General features: G+C 55.7%; 1 protein-coding gene across 1 annotated transcript; it reads left to right on the forward strand.

Annotated features, from left to right (window-relative positions):
* The first annotated feature begins 656 nt into the window (after nt 1–656).
* Nucleotides 657–10037, forward strand: Siva1 (SIVA1 apoptosis inducing factor). The gene is made up of 4 exons (XM_090344941.1): nt 657–822; nt 7844–8038; nt 8333–8489; nt 9859–10037. The coding sequence occupies exons 1-4, from the start codon at nt 705–707 to the stop codon at nt 9914–9916; spliced, it is 528 nt and encodes a 175-aa protein (XP_090201067.1). The 5' UTR covers nt 657–704; the 3' UTR covers nt 9917–10037.
* Nucleotides 10038–14876: the final 4839 nt, after the last annotated feature.

The following is a 14876-nucleotide window of genomic DNA, read 5'->3' on the forward strand; positions in this document are numbered from 1 at the left end:
TCTGCTCAGAGAGCAAAGCAGAGCCAGCTCGGTGGAGAGCCAGGCGCCGGGCAGGGGCCCCGCCCAGCAGAGGCCTCGCCCGCTCCGCGTGGGCCTCCGCCTCCCGTGGCCGTCCGGCACCCTCCGCCCGTGGTCCTCGGGGCAGGACCGGGAAAGGCGGAAAGAAGCCAGCCGAGAAGGTGGCCAAGGTCACAGCTGCTGAGGAGCCCAGCCCGCCCGGCCGCGGCCCGGGAGCCCCGCCCCGCCCTTCCCTCCGCCGACCTATCCCGAGCCGCGGCCCGGGAGCCCCGCCCCGCCCTCCGCCCCGCCCTCCGCCCTACCTATCCCGAACCGCGGCCCGGGAGCCCCGCCCCGCCCTTCCCTCCGCCGACCTATCGCGAGCTGCAGCCCGGGAGCCCCGCCCCGCCCTCCGCCGACCTATCCCGAGCCGCGCGCCGCGCGGGCCCCGCCCACGTCGCGGCACTTCCCAGCCCCGGGCCTTCCCTAGGAATTTCCCGCGCCGTGGAGTCCCACGCCCAACTTGGACCTAGACCTATGTCGTGCCGCGCCTGGTATTATCCCCGCCTCCCGCCTCCACTCAGCCAATCGAGCGCCGTGCCCCTCCCTCGCCCCGCCCTGCCCTCGCCCTGCGGTTGGCGCGCGGCTGTGACGTCGCCGAAGCGCGCCGGCCTCCAGCAGCCCCGCGGCCCCGCGGCCCCGCGGCCATGCCCAAGCGGGGCTGCCCGTTCGCGGACGCCGCTCCGCTGCAGCTCAAGGTCCGCGTGGGCCAGAAGGAACTGAGCCGCGGCGTGTGCGCCGAGCGCTACTCGCGCGAGGTCTTCGGTGAGTGCGGGCGGCCGCGGCTTCCCCGTGGCCGCTGGGCGGGGACTCATTCCGGGGCGGAGCTGAAACGTGACCCGGCGCCGCCCTCCTCCCCGCCCCGGCCCTGCCCCGGCCCTGGGCCCGCCCCAGACCCGCTCCCGGGCCTGACCCCTGCCGGACCCCGGCCCGGACCCCGACCCCGGCCCCGACCTCGACCCCCCGACCCCGACCCCGACCCCTGCCGGACCCCGGCCCCAACCTCGGCGGGGAAGGGGCGAGTCCTGCAGGGTGGTCCGGCCGGAACCCAGCGGGTGTGGGGACGGCACTGGCAGCAGGATTCCTTTCTGGGTGGCAGGCCCAGCAAAGCCGGCAAGTTCAAGTGTTGGCGGCATTGAGCCTCACTCTGGGTGACTCACCCCCAGGGGAGGTGCAGAGAGCCACTATTTTGCCTGTTGGTAAAAGTGGGGGACACAAGCACCCTGTGGATATTGATTTGAGGCCCGCCCCCCCCAGCCCGAAACAGGTGTTGAGCAGGTTGGTACAGGCCTGTCATCCCAGCTATGGGGGAATCATAAACAGAAGATTCTTTTGAAAATGAAAAGGACTGAGTTGTAACTGCAGCAGTAAAGGGCCTGCCTAGGCCCTAAGTTCAAACCCCAATGCTGCCAAAATAGAAGGAGAAAACCAAATCAAAAGAATTAAGTTAGTCGAGCTCTATCCTTTCTCTTGAGCACCCCTGTTTTAGAGCACTTACAGGGGAGGCGTGCTGGGCTCTGAGTCTCCCTGGTTAGTACAGGACATGGTCACAGCCCATACTACACCTTGGCCTCTTTACCCTGAGTGAGCCAGGAGTCCATCAGGACAAGATCAGCCTTGTCTCACCGTTCCTCCCCATGGCTCCCACTGGGAAAAGCCACTGACGTGGAATTTTCCACAGCTGCTCCTGCCACCACCATCACAGAGCACCCTAGCATCTGAGCAAGTATTTTGAGAGGGTCCCTAAGACCCTCCTCACAGGCCAACTGGAAGCTACTACCCCTGGAGCCCAGCAGTCCTTCTGCTCCCAGGATGGGTGTGTGTCTAAGCTCTTGAATAGACCATCTCTGAGGTCACAGGGCCTCCCCCCTCAGGCTGTCTGGGATGGATCATCTCTGAGGTCACAGGGCCTCTCCCCTGGGGCTCTGGGGTAGCTGTGTGTCTGAGGTCACAGGGCTCTCTGCAGGAGCCTGCTCCAATGGGTCTCTGTGACCCCTTGGGTGAACAAGTGTGTGCCTACTGGTCTATAGGTGTGGCTGTGATCCTTTACCCGCTTCTGGTGTCCTTGGCCCCCCACACTTGAGACATAATGCCCTGGTGGAGGAGACTTGCGCTGCCAGCCGCAGGAGGGAAGTGCAGAGCAGGGCAGGGAAAGGGGTGTGACTCATGAGACCAGCTGTGGTTTCTGGAAATGAAGGCTGATTGAAGGAGCCCCGTGTCAGACACAGGTGGGGCTGTGTTGCTCCTCTCTGGGGCAGCAACACAGGAACGGGGAGGGACACACAGGGCCAGCCTGTAGTCCCCCGGGAGCCGAGCGAGATGGTAAGTGTCGAAGACCCAGCCCTCCCCCAATCACCGGGGAAGAAAAAACCACGCTGAGTCAGAAGCAGTGTTAACCATGGAAGCGCATCAGATCTCTCTGCTGATCTCTGCTGATCTCTCCTTCTTTATTGCGTCAGACAATTAGTTACATACTGTTAGGGTAGGAGAAGGTGGGCACCGGGAAGCTAGCCAATAGGAAGAGGGCCCCTGTGCTACCACTAAGGGTCTGGGTGGGCTTTCAGGTAGTGGGCAGGACAGGTGCAGGAAAGCGCGCGAGACTTGAGCTGCTGCGAGACCCGCGAAACTGCGGGGGGTTCAATCGAGTCACGTACACAGCCTTAAGAGAGGTATGCAAAAGACCAAATGCCTGGACAAAGCCCTTTAATTGCAGCTGAGCCAGAATCAGGCCTCAGAGATGGAGGCTAGGCCCCAACAATTCCCCCTTTTTTGTTTATTAGAACAGGGGGGACAAGCGCGCAAAACCCCTGTCTTAGGTCGTCCCCTTCAGGGGATCTTACCCGTCATTGAGCGCTCTGCGGCCTTCTGTCCCACAGTACAGATCACCCCCGGGCCTGTCTTAGGTTGTCCCCGCTCCAGAGATCTTACCCGTCATTGGCTCTCAGGGAGACATCTAAGGGGAGTCAAGGGATCCTTCCTCGTCATTGGGCTCTCCTTGGTCATAGGAGTTATTGGCATTGGTAGCAAGCCTCTGGTAATGCACCTGTACGTTCATCAATTGAGTGGATTCGTTCATCAACTGAATGGATTCTATCCTGCTTTGAATGAATTGTAACCTTATTGATAACACAGGGCCCAAAAGTTAAGAGTAAGAAGAAGAGGAGTATAGGGCCAAGGAAGGACATAGGGTAGCCATCTGTGCAGTCCGGTCCAGAGGATGTTGATGATGGGTATCTTGACTCCAAGAAGAAACAGGATCAGCACTGTAAGGTCCATCATTTATTCTGAAAAAGAAGAGAGAGAGAGATATCCTCAGGAGGCAGAGAGCCTTCTGGGTGTTCATCAGTATTATTGGGGTCCCTCCATATTTGGGGACAATATTTAAGATCCCTTGTAGGGACCCAAATTGGCTTTGTTTCATCAGTGGGGAAAACACAACCAAATCCTCTTCCAGCTGTAATGAGGGGGTCAGGGCCCCTCCACTCCCCATTAAGGGGGTCCTTCCACCGGACATAGACAGTTCGATAGGGAATAGAAGTTGTCCAATGTTTCTGGAAGGGTGAGAGATGTTCCCCTTTGGCAAAATTTAAAATATTGAGAGTAAACAAAGCCATCTTTAGCTGATCATGGGGGGGGAGTGTATTCCCCCTTTTTTGTTTTATTAATTGAGATTTGAGGACATGGTTATATCTTTCTACTATTGCTTGTCCTCTGGGATTATGAGGGATGCCAGTAGTATGGGTAATTTGCCATTGTTTAAAGAAGTCATCAAGAGACTTGCTTACAAAACATGGACCGTTATCGGTTTTTATTTGGTCTGGCAATCCGAGAGTAGCAAAACATTGAAGAAAATGACTGATAGCATGTTTAGCTCTCTCCCCGGAATGGGCTGTAGCCCAACAGGCATGGGAAAAGGTGTCTATTGTTAAAAAAATGTATTTAAGTTTTCCAAAAAAGGGAAAATGTGTAACATCCGTTTGCCACAGATTATTAGGCCTAAGACCTCGAGGGTTAACACCGCCCATTTGGAGCGGTGGAACCTGTAAGAAAGGGTGACATGATTTGCAGGTTCTAATAATCTTTTTTAGGTCTTTAATAGCAACTTGGGGAAATCGGTGGTGTAGTCCCCTCCAGTTGGCATGCGTGAGCCGATGGAAAGAGATAGCCTCCTGTAAAGTGTAACATTCAGGATTAGAGGCTAACTGGTCAGCGAGGGCATTGCCTTTGGTCAAAATACTTGGAAGGCTTTGATGTCCCCTCAGATGTTGAATAAACATAGGCGCAATCCTTTGTTTGAGCAAATTTCTAGCTTGAATCATCAAAGGAGTGATGGGGTTACTATCAAGTTTAATATGAGCTTCCATGAGGTTAGGTAACAAATTGACCACATACAGGCTATCTGAGAATAGGTTAAGAGGACCAGTAACCTCATATAGAGCTAAGACCACCGCATAAAGTTCCTTAAATTGCGCTGAACCCTGTATTTCATGAGACAGGGTCACTGCAGGAGAAGAATTGCCTTTACCTGGGGGGAAAATAACAACAGAAGCCCCCTTCTTGCCTCCATCCGTGAATACGGTGGGGAAGGAGGGATCAGTTTCACCTAGAAAAAGTTTTGGAGGTCGCCACTCCAGCTGACTAAAGGAGCGCATCCATTTATGGGGACCATAATGACAATCCACTTTACCTGGAAAGCCTTCCATGGCTATTGCAAGTCTAGCATTATTTCTTTGTAGCCAAGAGAAATCATTAATCCTAAAAGGGACAATAAGAGAGTGGGGTTCACTCCCAAAAAGACGAGTGGATAAGTCTCGTCCTTTGACAATGCAATCTGCCATCTGGTCAGTCATGGAGTAAACTCTAGGTGTTCCTCCAACTGACAGGTGAATCCAGTGAAGAGGTTCCCCTTCCTGGCCTAAAAGGGCAGTAAAGAGAGTCTGTCCTGATAGGACATAGAGCGTTAGGGGCATAGCAGGATCATACCTCTTTAAGGCTGCTTCATTGATAGCTAATTGAATTTTATTTAGAACCTCTTTATGATCAGCTGACAATGTTACTATGGAGGTCAGATCAAGAGCCTTTAAGAGATCAAAAAGAGGTGTGAGGGTTGCAGTGGTTATGGGGATCCATGGTCTCCAATTAATTTCACCAAGAAGTTTTTGAAGTTGGGGCAAGGTGTAAGTATTTTGGATAGATAATTGGGGTTTTAAAGGAGACACAACATCCAGTGTTAGGACAGATCCCAGGATTTTAAAGGGGGGTACCTTTTGGATTTTTTCTGGGGCAATTTGGAAGCCATTAACTTTTAACAGTTGGAGACATTTATTAAAAAGACAATCTAAATGCTGAGTGTCCGGGCTTCCTATAATGATATCATCCATATATACATAGAAAAGTGAGCCTGTCTCCTCGTTAGGAGGGGATAAGACTCTAGACATATAGTCCTGACATATAGGAGGACTATTGGCCATACCTTGAGGTAGAACTGTCCATTCAAAACGTAAATCAGGGCCCTTATAATTTAATGAAGGAAGGGAGAAGGCAAACTTCTCAGTATCTTCCGGGTGGAGAGGAATAGAGAAAAAACAGTCTTTGATGTCTATGACTATGAGATATTGGTCATTAAGAATGGCAGGTATCCAGGGCATCCCCCTTTGGGGGGTCCCAAAAAGTTCCATCCTCTCATTTATTTTTCTCAAATCTTGGAGTAGTCTCCACTTGCCATTAGGCTTTTTAATCACAAATACTGGGGAGTTCCAAGGGCTTAGAGACTTCCTTTTTATGCTTTTCTCAACTCTATCAACAAAAGTAGACAGGTCCTCTCTTGGTCTTTGGTTAATTCCTGCTATAGGAGACTCAGAGGGACCCTCCTCCAGTTTTCTCCAGGCCGCTAGGCCCAAAGCTGTAATCTGATCCTGATAGGGAGGGGGGATGGTGGCCTGCTGGATCCCCGTTGAGTACTGATCAGAGGTCCCTGCAAGCATCCCCAAAGTAATGGGGACTACAGGTTGCACGTGTTGGTTCCTCTCTGCCTGTTGGTGGCATTCTTCTTTATACAGGGCACACCACTTAATGAAAAGCGGGCCTGGAAGACCTGCTTTGGCTAGAGCCATCCAATCGGCTGCAGTACATGGTTGATTAGCAAGGCCTTGGAGGATGGCTTCCATCAAAGGAGCATTAGGGCCAACTTCTAAGACAGCTTTTTTGAGTTCCTTAAGGTCGCCAGGCTCCCAGGGATACCCGGTTGCAGGGCGGTTACCGCCCGGGTCAATATTAACCAGGAATAGCTGGCAGGACTCAGGGCCAGGTTCAAATGGTGCCTCACTAGTGACACTGTCTGATGGGGTCATGCTCTCCGGCCTTTCTGACACACTTCCATTCAAAGGCTGCAATATCTTGTAGACCTCAGAAGCACCGTGCAGAAGCCTATCTGGTGAATGGAGCCCTGGCAGGCCCAGACCCTCCTGTGAGACTACTGAGGGTGAATGGAACCCTGGCGCTGTGGGGGTTGGGAAACGAACTGAGCAGCCCACTAGGCCCGGACCCTCCTGTGAGACTACTGAGGGCTCATGGCCTGGGTTTGATGGGGGAGGGGTAAAGGGTGGCTCCTTCTCATCTCCCTGAGAGGAACTTGGCCTTTCAGTAGACAATGAGAGATTAGCATCTCCGCAGGGAGTAAGGGAGGCATCTGGCCTCTCTTTGTTAACTGTGTCCTCAGGGGACTCAGCCCTCTGGTTGGAAAGTTGAGGAGAAAAACTAGAAACGCCTCGTGGAGGAATCTCCCCTTGATTAATCTGGGCTTTTCTGATTAGATGCTCAATTTTGTCCCAAGTATTCCAGTCTACCAAGTTGCTAGTTGGCAGCCACAGGGCGATTTTAACTAAAGTATCCCAAACTTTACATGTCTGTGCAACTAAAATCTCTAACCCTCGACTTTTAAGGAAGAGCTTAAGAGAGTCGAGGGAAGGGTCATTCTTAGAAAGGTTCTTTCCCATATTTGATGGGAGTACACTTACCCGCAGTCCGATTAGCTCGTCGGCGGTGAGTTTCTCGAGCACGTGGAGCCCTCACACGGGCGGCAGTTTCCTCACACGGGGCACCAGCTGTTGCTCCTCTCTGGGGCAGCAACACAGGAACGGGGAGGGACACACAGGGCCAGCCTGTAGTCCCCCGGGAGCCGAGCGAGATGGTAAGTGTCGAAGACCCAGCCCTCCCCCAATCACCGGGGAAGAAAAAACCACGCTGAGTCAGAAGCAGTGTTAACCATGGAAGCGCATCAGATCTCTCTGCTGATCTCTGCTGATCTCTCCTTCTTTATTGCGTCAGACAATTAGTTACATACTGTTAGGGTAGGAGAAGGTGGGCACCGGGAAGCTAGCCAATAGGAAGAGGGCCCCTGTGCTACCACTAAGGGTCTGGGTGGGCTTTCAGGTAGTGGGCAGGACAGGTGCAGGAAAGCGCGCGAGACTTGAGCTGCTGCGAGACCCGCGAAACTGCGGGGGGTTCAATCGAGTCACGTACACAGCCTTAAGAGAGGTATGCAAAAGACCAAATGCCTGGACAAAGCCCTTTAATTGCAGCTGAGCCAGAATCAGGCCTCAGAGATGGAGGCTAGGCCCCAACAGGGCTGCAGGCCCAGAGGCTCCTGGAGGAGGTGGCAGCTGAGCTGGGGACAGGAGGTCCAAAAGAGCATTTGGGGCCCGAGGCAGAGGAAGCCCTGGCTCCAGGCATGCTGCTGTCTTTGCTGTGCCTGCAGCGTAACCTTGGCAATGGCCTTTTTCCCCAGAGAAGACCAAGCAGCTCCTTTTCCGCGGGGCCCAGGCCTCCAGGGGCCACATGTGGAACGAAGGCTGTGCCATCGTCCACCTGCCAGAGTCTCCACAGCCCGGCCCCACGGGGCCCCCTCGGGCTACAAGAGGGCAGATGCTGATTGGACCTGATGGCCGACTGCTCAGGAGTGGTGCCCAGGCCACCGACACTGGTGAGTGGCTGCCAGGGACAACCAGTGAAGCAGGGACCAGGCAGGGACGCACAGCTTGGTCATGCGTGTGACAGGGATGCATGGGGACGCACAGTCTGGTGTGGTGACACCAGGGCCCGTGTCCCTGGGCCTCTGGTGCAGTGGGATGTGTTGCTGAGCTGGGCTGGTCATTGTTGAAGGTCCTGGGGTCCGTGCCGGGGTCTGGCCCCCTTGCAGCAGGAGAGACTCGGAGATCTTGAGGCCCCGGCTTTTCTGGCCCTCCTCCCGGGCTGACCGCCTGTGCCCTCCTTGCAGACTTGTCCGGGACAGCGCCCACCGCCTGCTCCTCGTGCGTGAGAGCTGTGGACGGGAAGGCCGTGTGCAGCCAGTGTGAGCGGGCCGTGTGCCAGCAGTGTGTGCGCACCTGCTGGGGATGTGGCGCTGTGGCCTGCGCGCTGTGTGGCCTCGCCGAGTAAGTGCCCTGGTGTTGCTGAACTCACGCCGCCTTCTCCTGGGGCTGGGGGGGGCTCGGTGGGCACCATGGCATGAGCTAGCCACCAGCAGCAGGTTAGGATTTGAGGCGGCGAGTCCTAGTGACCTTTCCTAAAGAAGCCCACGTGTCACAAACCACCAGCTCTGTGGCCTCTTGCTGCCTTGAGCAGCTGCTGCACTAGACAGTGCCAATGCCCCTCTGGGTGCCCTGCACTGCTGCTGAGTGGACACAAAGTGGCCTGTGCACCCGCTGCTGCCCGCCCTCCCCCCGCCCCTGCTCGGCTGGCAGTGGGGACAGTGCAAAGCCTGCCTGCGCTGTCTAGGGGTAAGGAAGACTCCAAGACTCACACGGAACCAGCACCATGGAACTGAGCGAGCTCGGGCCCAGCAGTCCAGAACTGCAGATCCCATGACAAAGCCTTTCCCTTGAGGAGGCCGGGAGAGCCCTGGGGAATGGTCTCCGTCCCTGTGGCCGGGTGCGTGGTAGCACCACTACTGGGCATAGGCCTGTGGGTTGCATCAGTCCCAGCCAGTGTGGCATCCTCTACAGTCCTGTACCCACTCACCAGTGAGAGCGTGAGGTGACCGCAGCCAGGGCCTCCCGCCTGCCCCTGCAGCCTCTGCCCCTTCCCTGCGGCCCAGCCAGCCCAGTGCCACGTAACAGGACAGCGATGGAAAACACCCGATCCTCTGGCATGGCTTGGGTTTTCTGAGGCCTGGTTGCTCAAGGCCTCCCCACCAGTGGTCCTGTGCCACCTGCTCCCCTGCTGCTGGCTGCCACTTTATGCCTTGCTGTGTCATCTGCAACTCATCTGCGGCAGTGTGGCCACAGCTGGGACTGGACACGGCTTCCGCTGCCAGCCCTGTCCTCTCAGTGTCCTTGTGGCCGGCTTCTTGTAGGCCCTGATGGCCCAGGGGTCAGGACTTGACCCACTGAAGCCCAGAGATGTGTGGGCAGCATCTGGGGCGAGTTCTGTGGAGACTGGGCTGGACCCCCGCCAAACAAGAACACATAGATGGCTTCTACAGCGGGACTGGCCTTGTGTGCTGGGCCTCTAGGTCTGAAGTCCAAGTGCAGGCAGAACTGGTGCCCCTCCTACCCCCCACCCCCGGCCCCTTGGCAGCCATGGTGGGCAGCCCTTGGCTCTGCGCCCTCGTGCATGTGCTCCCACTCTTCTCCAGAGCAACCTCCCCTTCCCTGGTGGTACCCGCTTGCCCAGCAGGGCGAGCTGGAGTCCAGGTGTGGAGACAGCACTAGCACGAGCCTGTCTCCTGGGGTTGGGACTCGAGTGGACCCCGGGGGCGCTGTCAGACCTAACGCAGCTTTCCCCTCTTCCCCGGTGCAGCAGCTCCAGCGACGTTTGCGAGAAGGCCCTGTGCACGGGCTGCGCCATGTTCGATGTCTGAGGCAGCTGGGAAAGCAGCTCCACCAGATGGCACTGGGTGCCTGCTGAAGAGGGCGAGGTGGCTTTGATGTGTGATATTTTGTAGCTCTGGTGACAGAAGTGAGTAAACCTTCATGTTTGCACCCGTGGGCTCCTGTCATTCCAAGAGTGAGTGGTGCAGGGAGACGGGAAGTCCTGAGGGGCATCTGCCCACGGCCCACGCGTGCACAGGGGAGCTGGCGCTGACTTGTGGTGAGGCCAGGGAGCCCCAGCCGGGGACCTGCTCCTTCCTGCTACTCAGCCACACTGGGTAAAGGTAGACACAGCATCCCAGGAAACCCCAACAAGACAGGACTTACGATGTCTGGTGGTCAGAGCACAGCAGCCTGCAGCCAGCCAGGTGCTCGGGTGGGACTCCACAGAATCATGGTTTGAGACCAGTCAAGCACAATGTTCATCACACTCCCTATCCACCAGTAAAAAGCTGGGGTAGTGGCTCGAGCCTGTCATCTCAGCTGTGGTGGGAAGCACACATGGAAAGCCCGTGGCCCAGGCCAACCCAGGCATAGATACAAGTCTCCATTAAGAAAACAGGGAGGGCTGGAGGTGCATCCCAAGTGTCATGTGCTTGCCTGGCAAGCCAGGGCCCCGAGTTCAAACCCCAGTGCTGCCAAAACAGACCTAAAGAAATGGGAAGACATGCCCTACTGTGGGCAGCAGTAGAAACAGGCATGGAAGTGACCAGGTGGTTGAGTAAGGAGACAAGGACATTTTTTAACACAATTTTGGTGTTAAGGTATTGGAGAGAGGGGTGCTGTCGGGTGGTGAGTTAGCACCCTTCGTGGACAGCCACTCCTTCCCTCGTGCCCCCAGCTTCCCTGTCTCATCCCTGCCCAAAAGTTCATTCTTTATGCGCAAAAAAGATGGGGGACACGGTGCATACCAAGGATAGACAAGAACTACCCGGTGTCGGTGGCTCACACCTATAATCCCGGCTAGGATCTGAGGGTCAAGTGGCGAGGCCAGCCCAGACACCTCCTTAAGACTCAGGTGACCAGCAAAATGCCGCAAGTAGTGGTATGCAGAGCTTCAGTGGTAGTGTACCAGCCAGGGGGAGGAAAGCCCAGGGACAGCCCAGAGTTCAAACGCAGGGCCAACACACCCCCACAAAGACAGGAACCGAAGCTTTTAGGGGTAATACAGTGTCTCAGACGGAGAATGCACTGGGTAAGATTAAAACACGGCAGAGGGAAAGGTCAGCGAGCCTGGGCACACAGCATTAGAACTGCTCTGAAGGGAGGGCACAGACAGGGTGAGGGCTGGCCCAGCCCAGCACAAAGGGGGTGCCAAAGGGGCCGGTGAACAGGAGAGGGCAGGCCGTGCCAGAGGAGGAAGTGGCTCAACAGACCAGGCAGAAACGAGAAGACGTGAAGACTTCACAGTCAGATTCCTTCAAAGCTGCCAGAGAAGAAAGGCAACTGGGAAAGAGACAGGCCACAGAGCAGTGGCTAAAGCGGGCATGCTGTGGCGCCTCCTTTGGAATTTAGTTTTCAAGACACCTAGAAAGAGCCATGAAGGCCATGAAAGCTCACAATTGAAGAAGTTTGGTCCAGGCGTTACTCCGTCTCTTTCAGTGTGCACCGTGCATGCTCTAGGAACCTTTCCCTCCCTGTCTCCCCTCACCCTGGCCCAGCAGCCAAGGGCTGGTGTTAGCTGTTGTGGTAATAAGGGCAGCTGGGCCCTGCTGCCACCCCCATTCACCTTGGGAATTAGTGGCTGCAGGAATTCAGGTTTTCTTTATTTTTGCCAGTCCTGGGCTTGGGTTGAGGGCCTAAGCACTGTCCTTGGGTTTTCTCAAAACTAGCGCTCTACCACTTGAGTCATAGCACCACTTCTGGCTTTTCTATGTATGTGGTCCCAAAGAATTGAACCTGGGTCTTTGTGCATGCTAGGTGAACATCCTACCACTAGGCCAAACTCCTGGCCCCCCCCCTTTTTTTTTCTTTCTTTCAATTTTTTTTTTGATTGGTTGTGGGACTTGAACTCTGGGCCTGGGTGCTGTCTCTGAGCTCTTCTGCTGAAGTCTACCACCCTATCCCTGGAGCCACAGAAAGCATCACATTCCATTTTTCAGTGATTAATTGGAAATAACAGTCTCACGTTCTTTACTGCTCGGGCTGGCTTTGAACCACAATCCTCAGATCTCAGCCTCCTGAATAGCTAGGATTACAGGTGTGAGCCACTGTACCCAGCTTTTTTTTCTTTTTTTTTCTTGTCAGTCATGGGACTTGAACTCTGGGTCTAGGCACTGTCCTTGGGCTTTCTCAAGGCTAGAGCTCTACCACTTGAACTACAGCACCACTTCCAGCTTTTTCTAGTATGTGGTACCGAGGAATCGAACCCAGGTCTTTGTACATGCTAAGCAAACACTACCACCAGGCCAAACTCCCTGCCCCACGAATTCATTTTTTATTTATTTTTATTTTTTTATTTATTTTTTTTGCCAGTCCTAGGCTTGAGCTCAGGGCCTGAGCACTGTCCTTGGACTTTCTCAAGGCTAGAGCTCTGCCACTTGAGCCTCAGCACCACTTCTAGCTTTTTTCTATGTATGTGGTACCGAGGAATCGAACCCGGGTCGTCGTGCATGCTAGGCAAGCACTTTAACCACTAGGCCAAACTCCCGGCCCCCGAATTCATTTTTTAAAAAAAGAAAAGCTTGGGGCTGCTCCACAGCCACTGGCCTCCCAGTTGGGCCAGGGTGAGCCCATGAAGCATGCCTGTCGACCAGGGTTCATGAGCCCAGGCACGCGGAATGCGGACCAGGCAGGCACTGCAGGCGATGGAAGGGAAAGGGAGGCCCAGAAAGAATCATAAATGCCAGACAGCCCTTCAGGCCACAGGAAAACGGAAGCAGACTGAAGCGAGTCTGCACCCAAGTCCACCCGCTCTGAAACTACACACACTGCCCTGTGGCGGTACGCAGGCCAGTTCAGAAACAGGGAGAAGACCGAGTGGACCTTTCTCAGCTCAGGAAGCCACACGTGGCTGGTGAGCAGCCAAGAAGCCACTCCACACCACAGTCTAGGGAAACGTAGATCGAATACCAGCGGACACCCCAGCAAAGCTGCCGCCCAAGCAAAGCGGGCAAGGGCGTGGGCATGGGAGCCCTCATGCACGCCTGTGCGGGTCAGCAGCACTACTGCCCTGGGGTGGGCACGTGTCACTTCCAGGGTATACAAGAGGCATTGTAGATCTTGCCTTCCTGTCACCCAAAGCCGGGTGCCATTGGCTTCTAATTCTAGTCACGTGGCAGGCTGAGATCGGAGGACTGTGGTTTGAAGCCAGCCTGGGCAGGAAACTTTCTTAGCAACAATTAGGCACCAAAAAAGCCAGAAGTGTAGCTACGTATCAAATGGTAGAGTGGTAGCCTTGTGTATGAAAGCTGAGAGAGCACCCAGGCCCTGAGTTCAAGTCCCAAGACCAGCACATACAAAAGAAAAATTAGCCTCTGCACTTTGATACTGTACCAGTGTTTATAGCAGCTCTTGGCAGTAACCAAAAGGAGAAACGACTCAATTGTCTGCCAAGGGATAAATAATATTAACAAAAATGTGCTGGGAGCATGGCCTAGTGGTAGAGTGTTTTCCTAACATGCATGAAGCTCTGCATTCCTTTCCTTAGTACCACATACACAAAAAGAAAAAAAAACAGCCAGCAGTGGTGCTGTGGCTCAAGTGGTAGAGTATTAGCATTGAATGCCGAGAAGTTCAAGCACCAGACTGGCAAAAAATATAGCTGTGAACATGGGGTGGAATATTAACATTAGCAAGGAGAGTGCTAGGTGGTACACACCCGTTATATCAGCGACACAGGAGACAAGTAAAATGGAGGTGTGCGTAGCTCGGGTGGTAGACTGCCTACTTAGCAAGTACCTGTAGCCCTGAGTTCCCATCTCAGAACCCCCAGTTAGCAGAAGAATGGAATAGACCCTGGGTGAGTGGTCAGTGGGAGGGGGGGGCGGCATCCCAGAGAGGGCGGGCCAGGCCTCACCCCTGTCCCAGCTGCTCACAGCCTTGCCTGAATGGGGAGGTCAAGCTCTAGAGCTACATCCATCTGAGCTCTCCTCTGCTAGGACAGGGTGTGGGGCCTGCCCTGCACGCTTGCCTTTGTGGGCCAGGCCAGCCCCTCCCAGCCCACCCCTGGGGACCTGCCTCCCGGGATGGCCGGGTCCATCTGGGCAGCCAGGAAGGCCAAATGGGCCTCCCTCCCCGGTGCTGCCTGCTCGTGATGGGCCTCAGGGCCAGCCCAGGCCTGCCGCATGGACCCCCGCCACGTGCGCAGGCTGGGATTCCTTGCGGCAAGCATGGTGGAGTGCACAAAGCGACTTTCCGAGCTGTGGGAGTCCTAACTCAGGCTGATGGTGCCCAAGGACCCTCGGAGAGCTGGGCAGGGGCACTCACCCCACTTGGGGAAGGGCAGGCAGCCTCTGGCCTGCCTGCAAGCCTTCCACATCTGGGCCTGGGGCCCGGGCAGCACCTGGTGGAGGGCGTTCTTCCAGGCAACCACCAGGTGGCGCCAACAGCACATCCTGCAGCCTGGGTGCTGCAGTGCCTGCAGCCAGCCATCCCAGCACTCTGGGGGCCCTGGTTTCCACAGGCCCCCACGGCCCTTCCTCTAGCTGTGCCTCCAACACCCTTGGACCTGCACAAGATACTCCTCAGGGCCCCTTCATGGCCCTGGGGGACAGCCCTGGGCACCCCTGTTCTGCCTGGGCTTGGGTCTCCTGCACTGTGCGGCCCCCATCCCAAAACCCCCACGGCCTTGGCGGGGGAAGACCAGGTGAAGGGCTGGGCTCAGAAGTGGCAGCCAGGATACCCCACTTCTCCCAGGCGTGGCCTGCTGGAAGGACAGGACAGCAGCCAGACTCGCCAGGCTCCTGGTGACCCACCCGGAAGTGTTCACCCTGACACCCACCACCACGG

The sequence above is a fragment of the Megascapheus bottae genome, chromosome 14 (assembly GCF_031878675.1).
Source record: "Megascapheus bottae isolate mThoBot1 chromosome 14, mThoBot2.hap1, whole genome shotgun sequence".
NCBI lineage: Eukaryota > Metazoa > Chordata > Mammalia > Rodentia > Geomyidae > Megascapheus > Megascapheus bottae.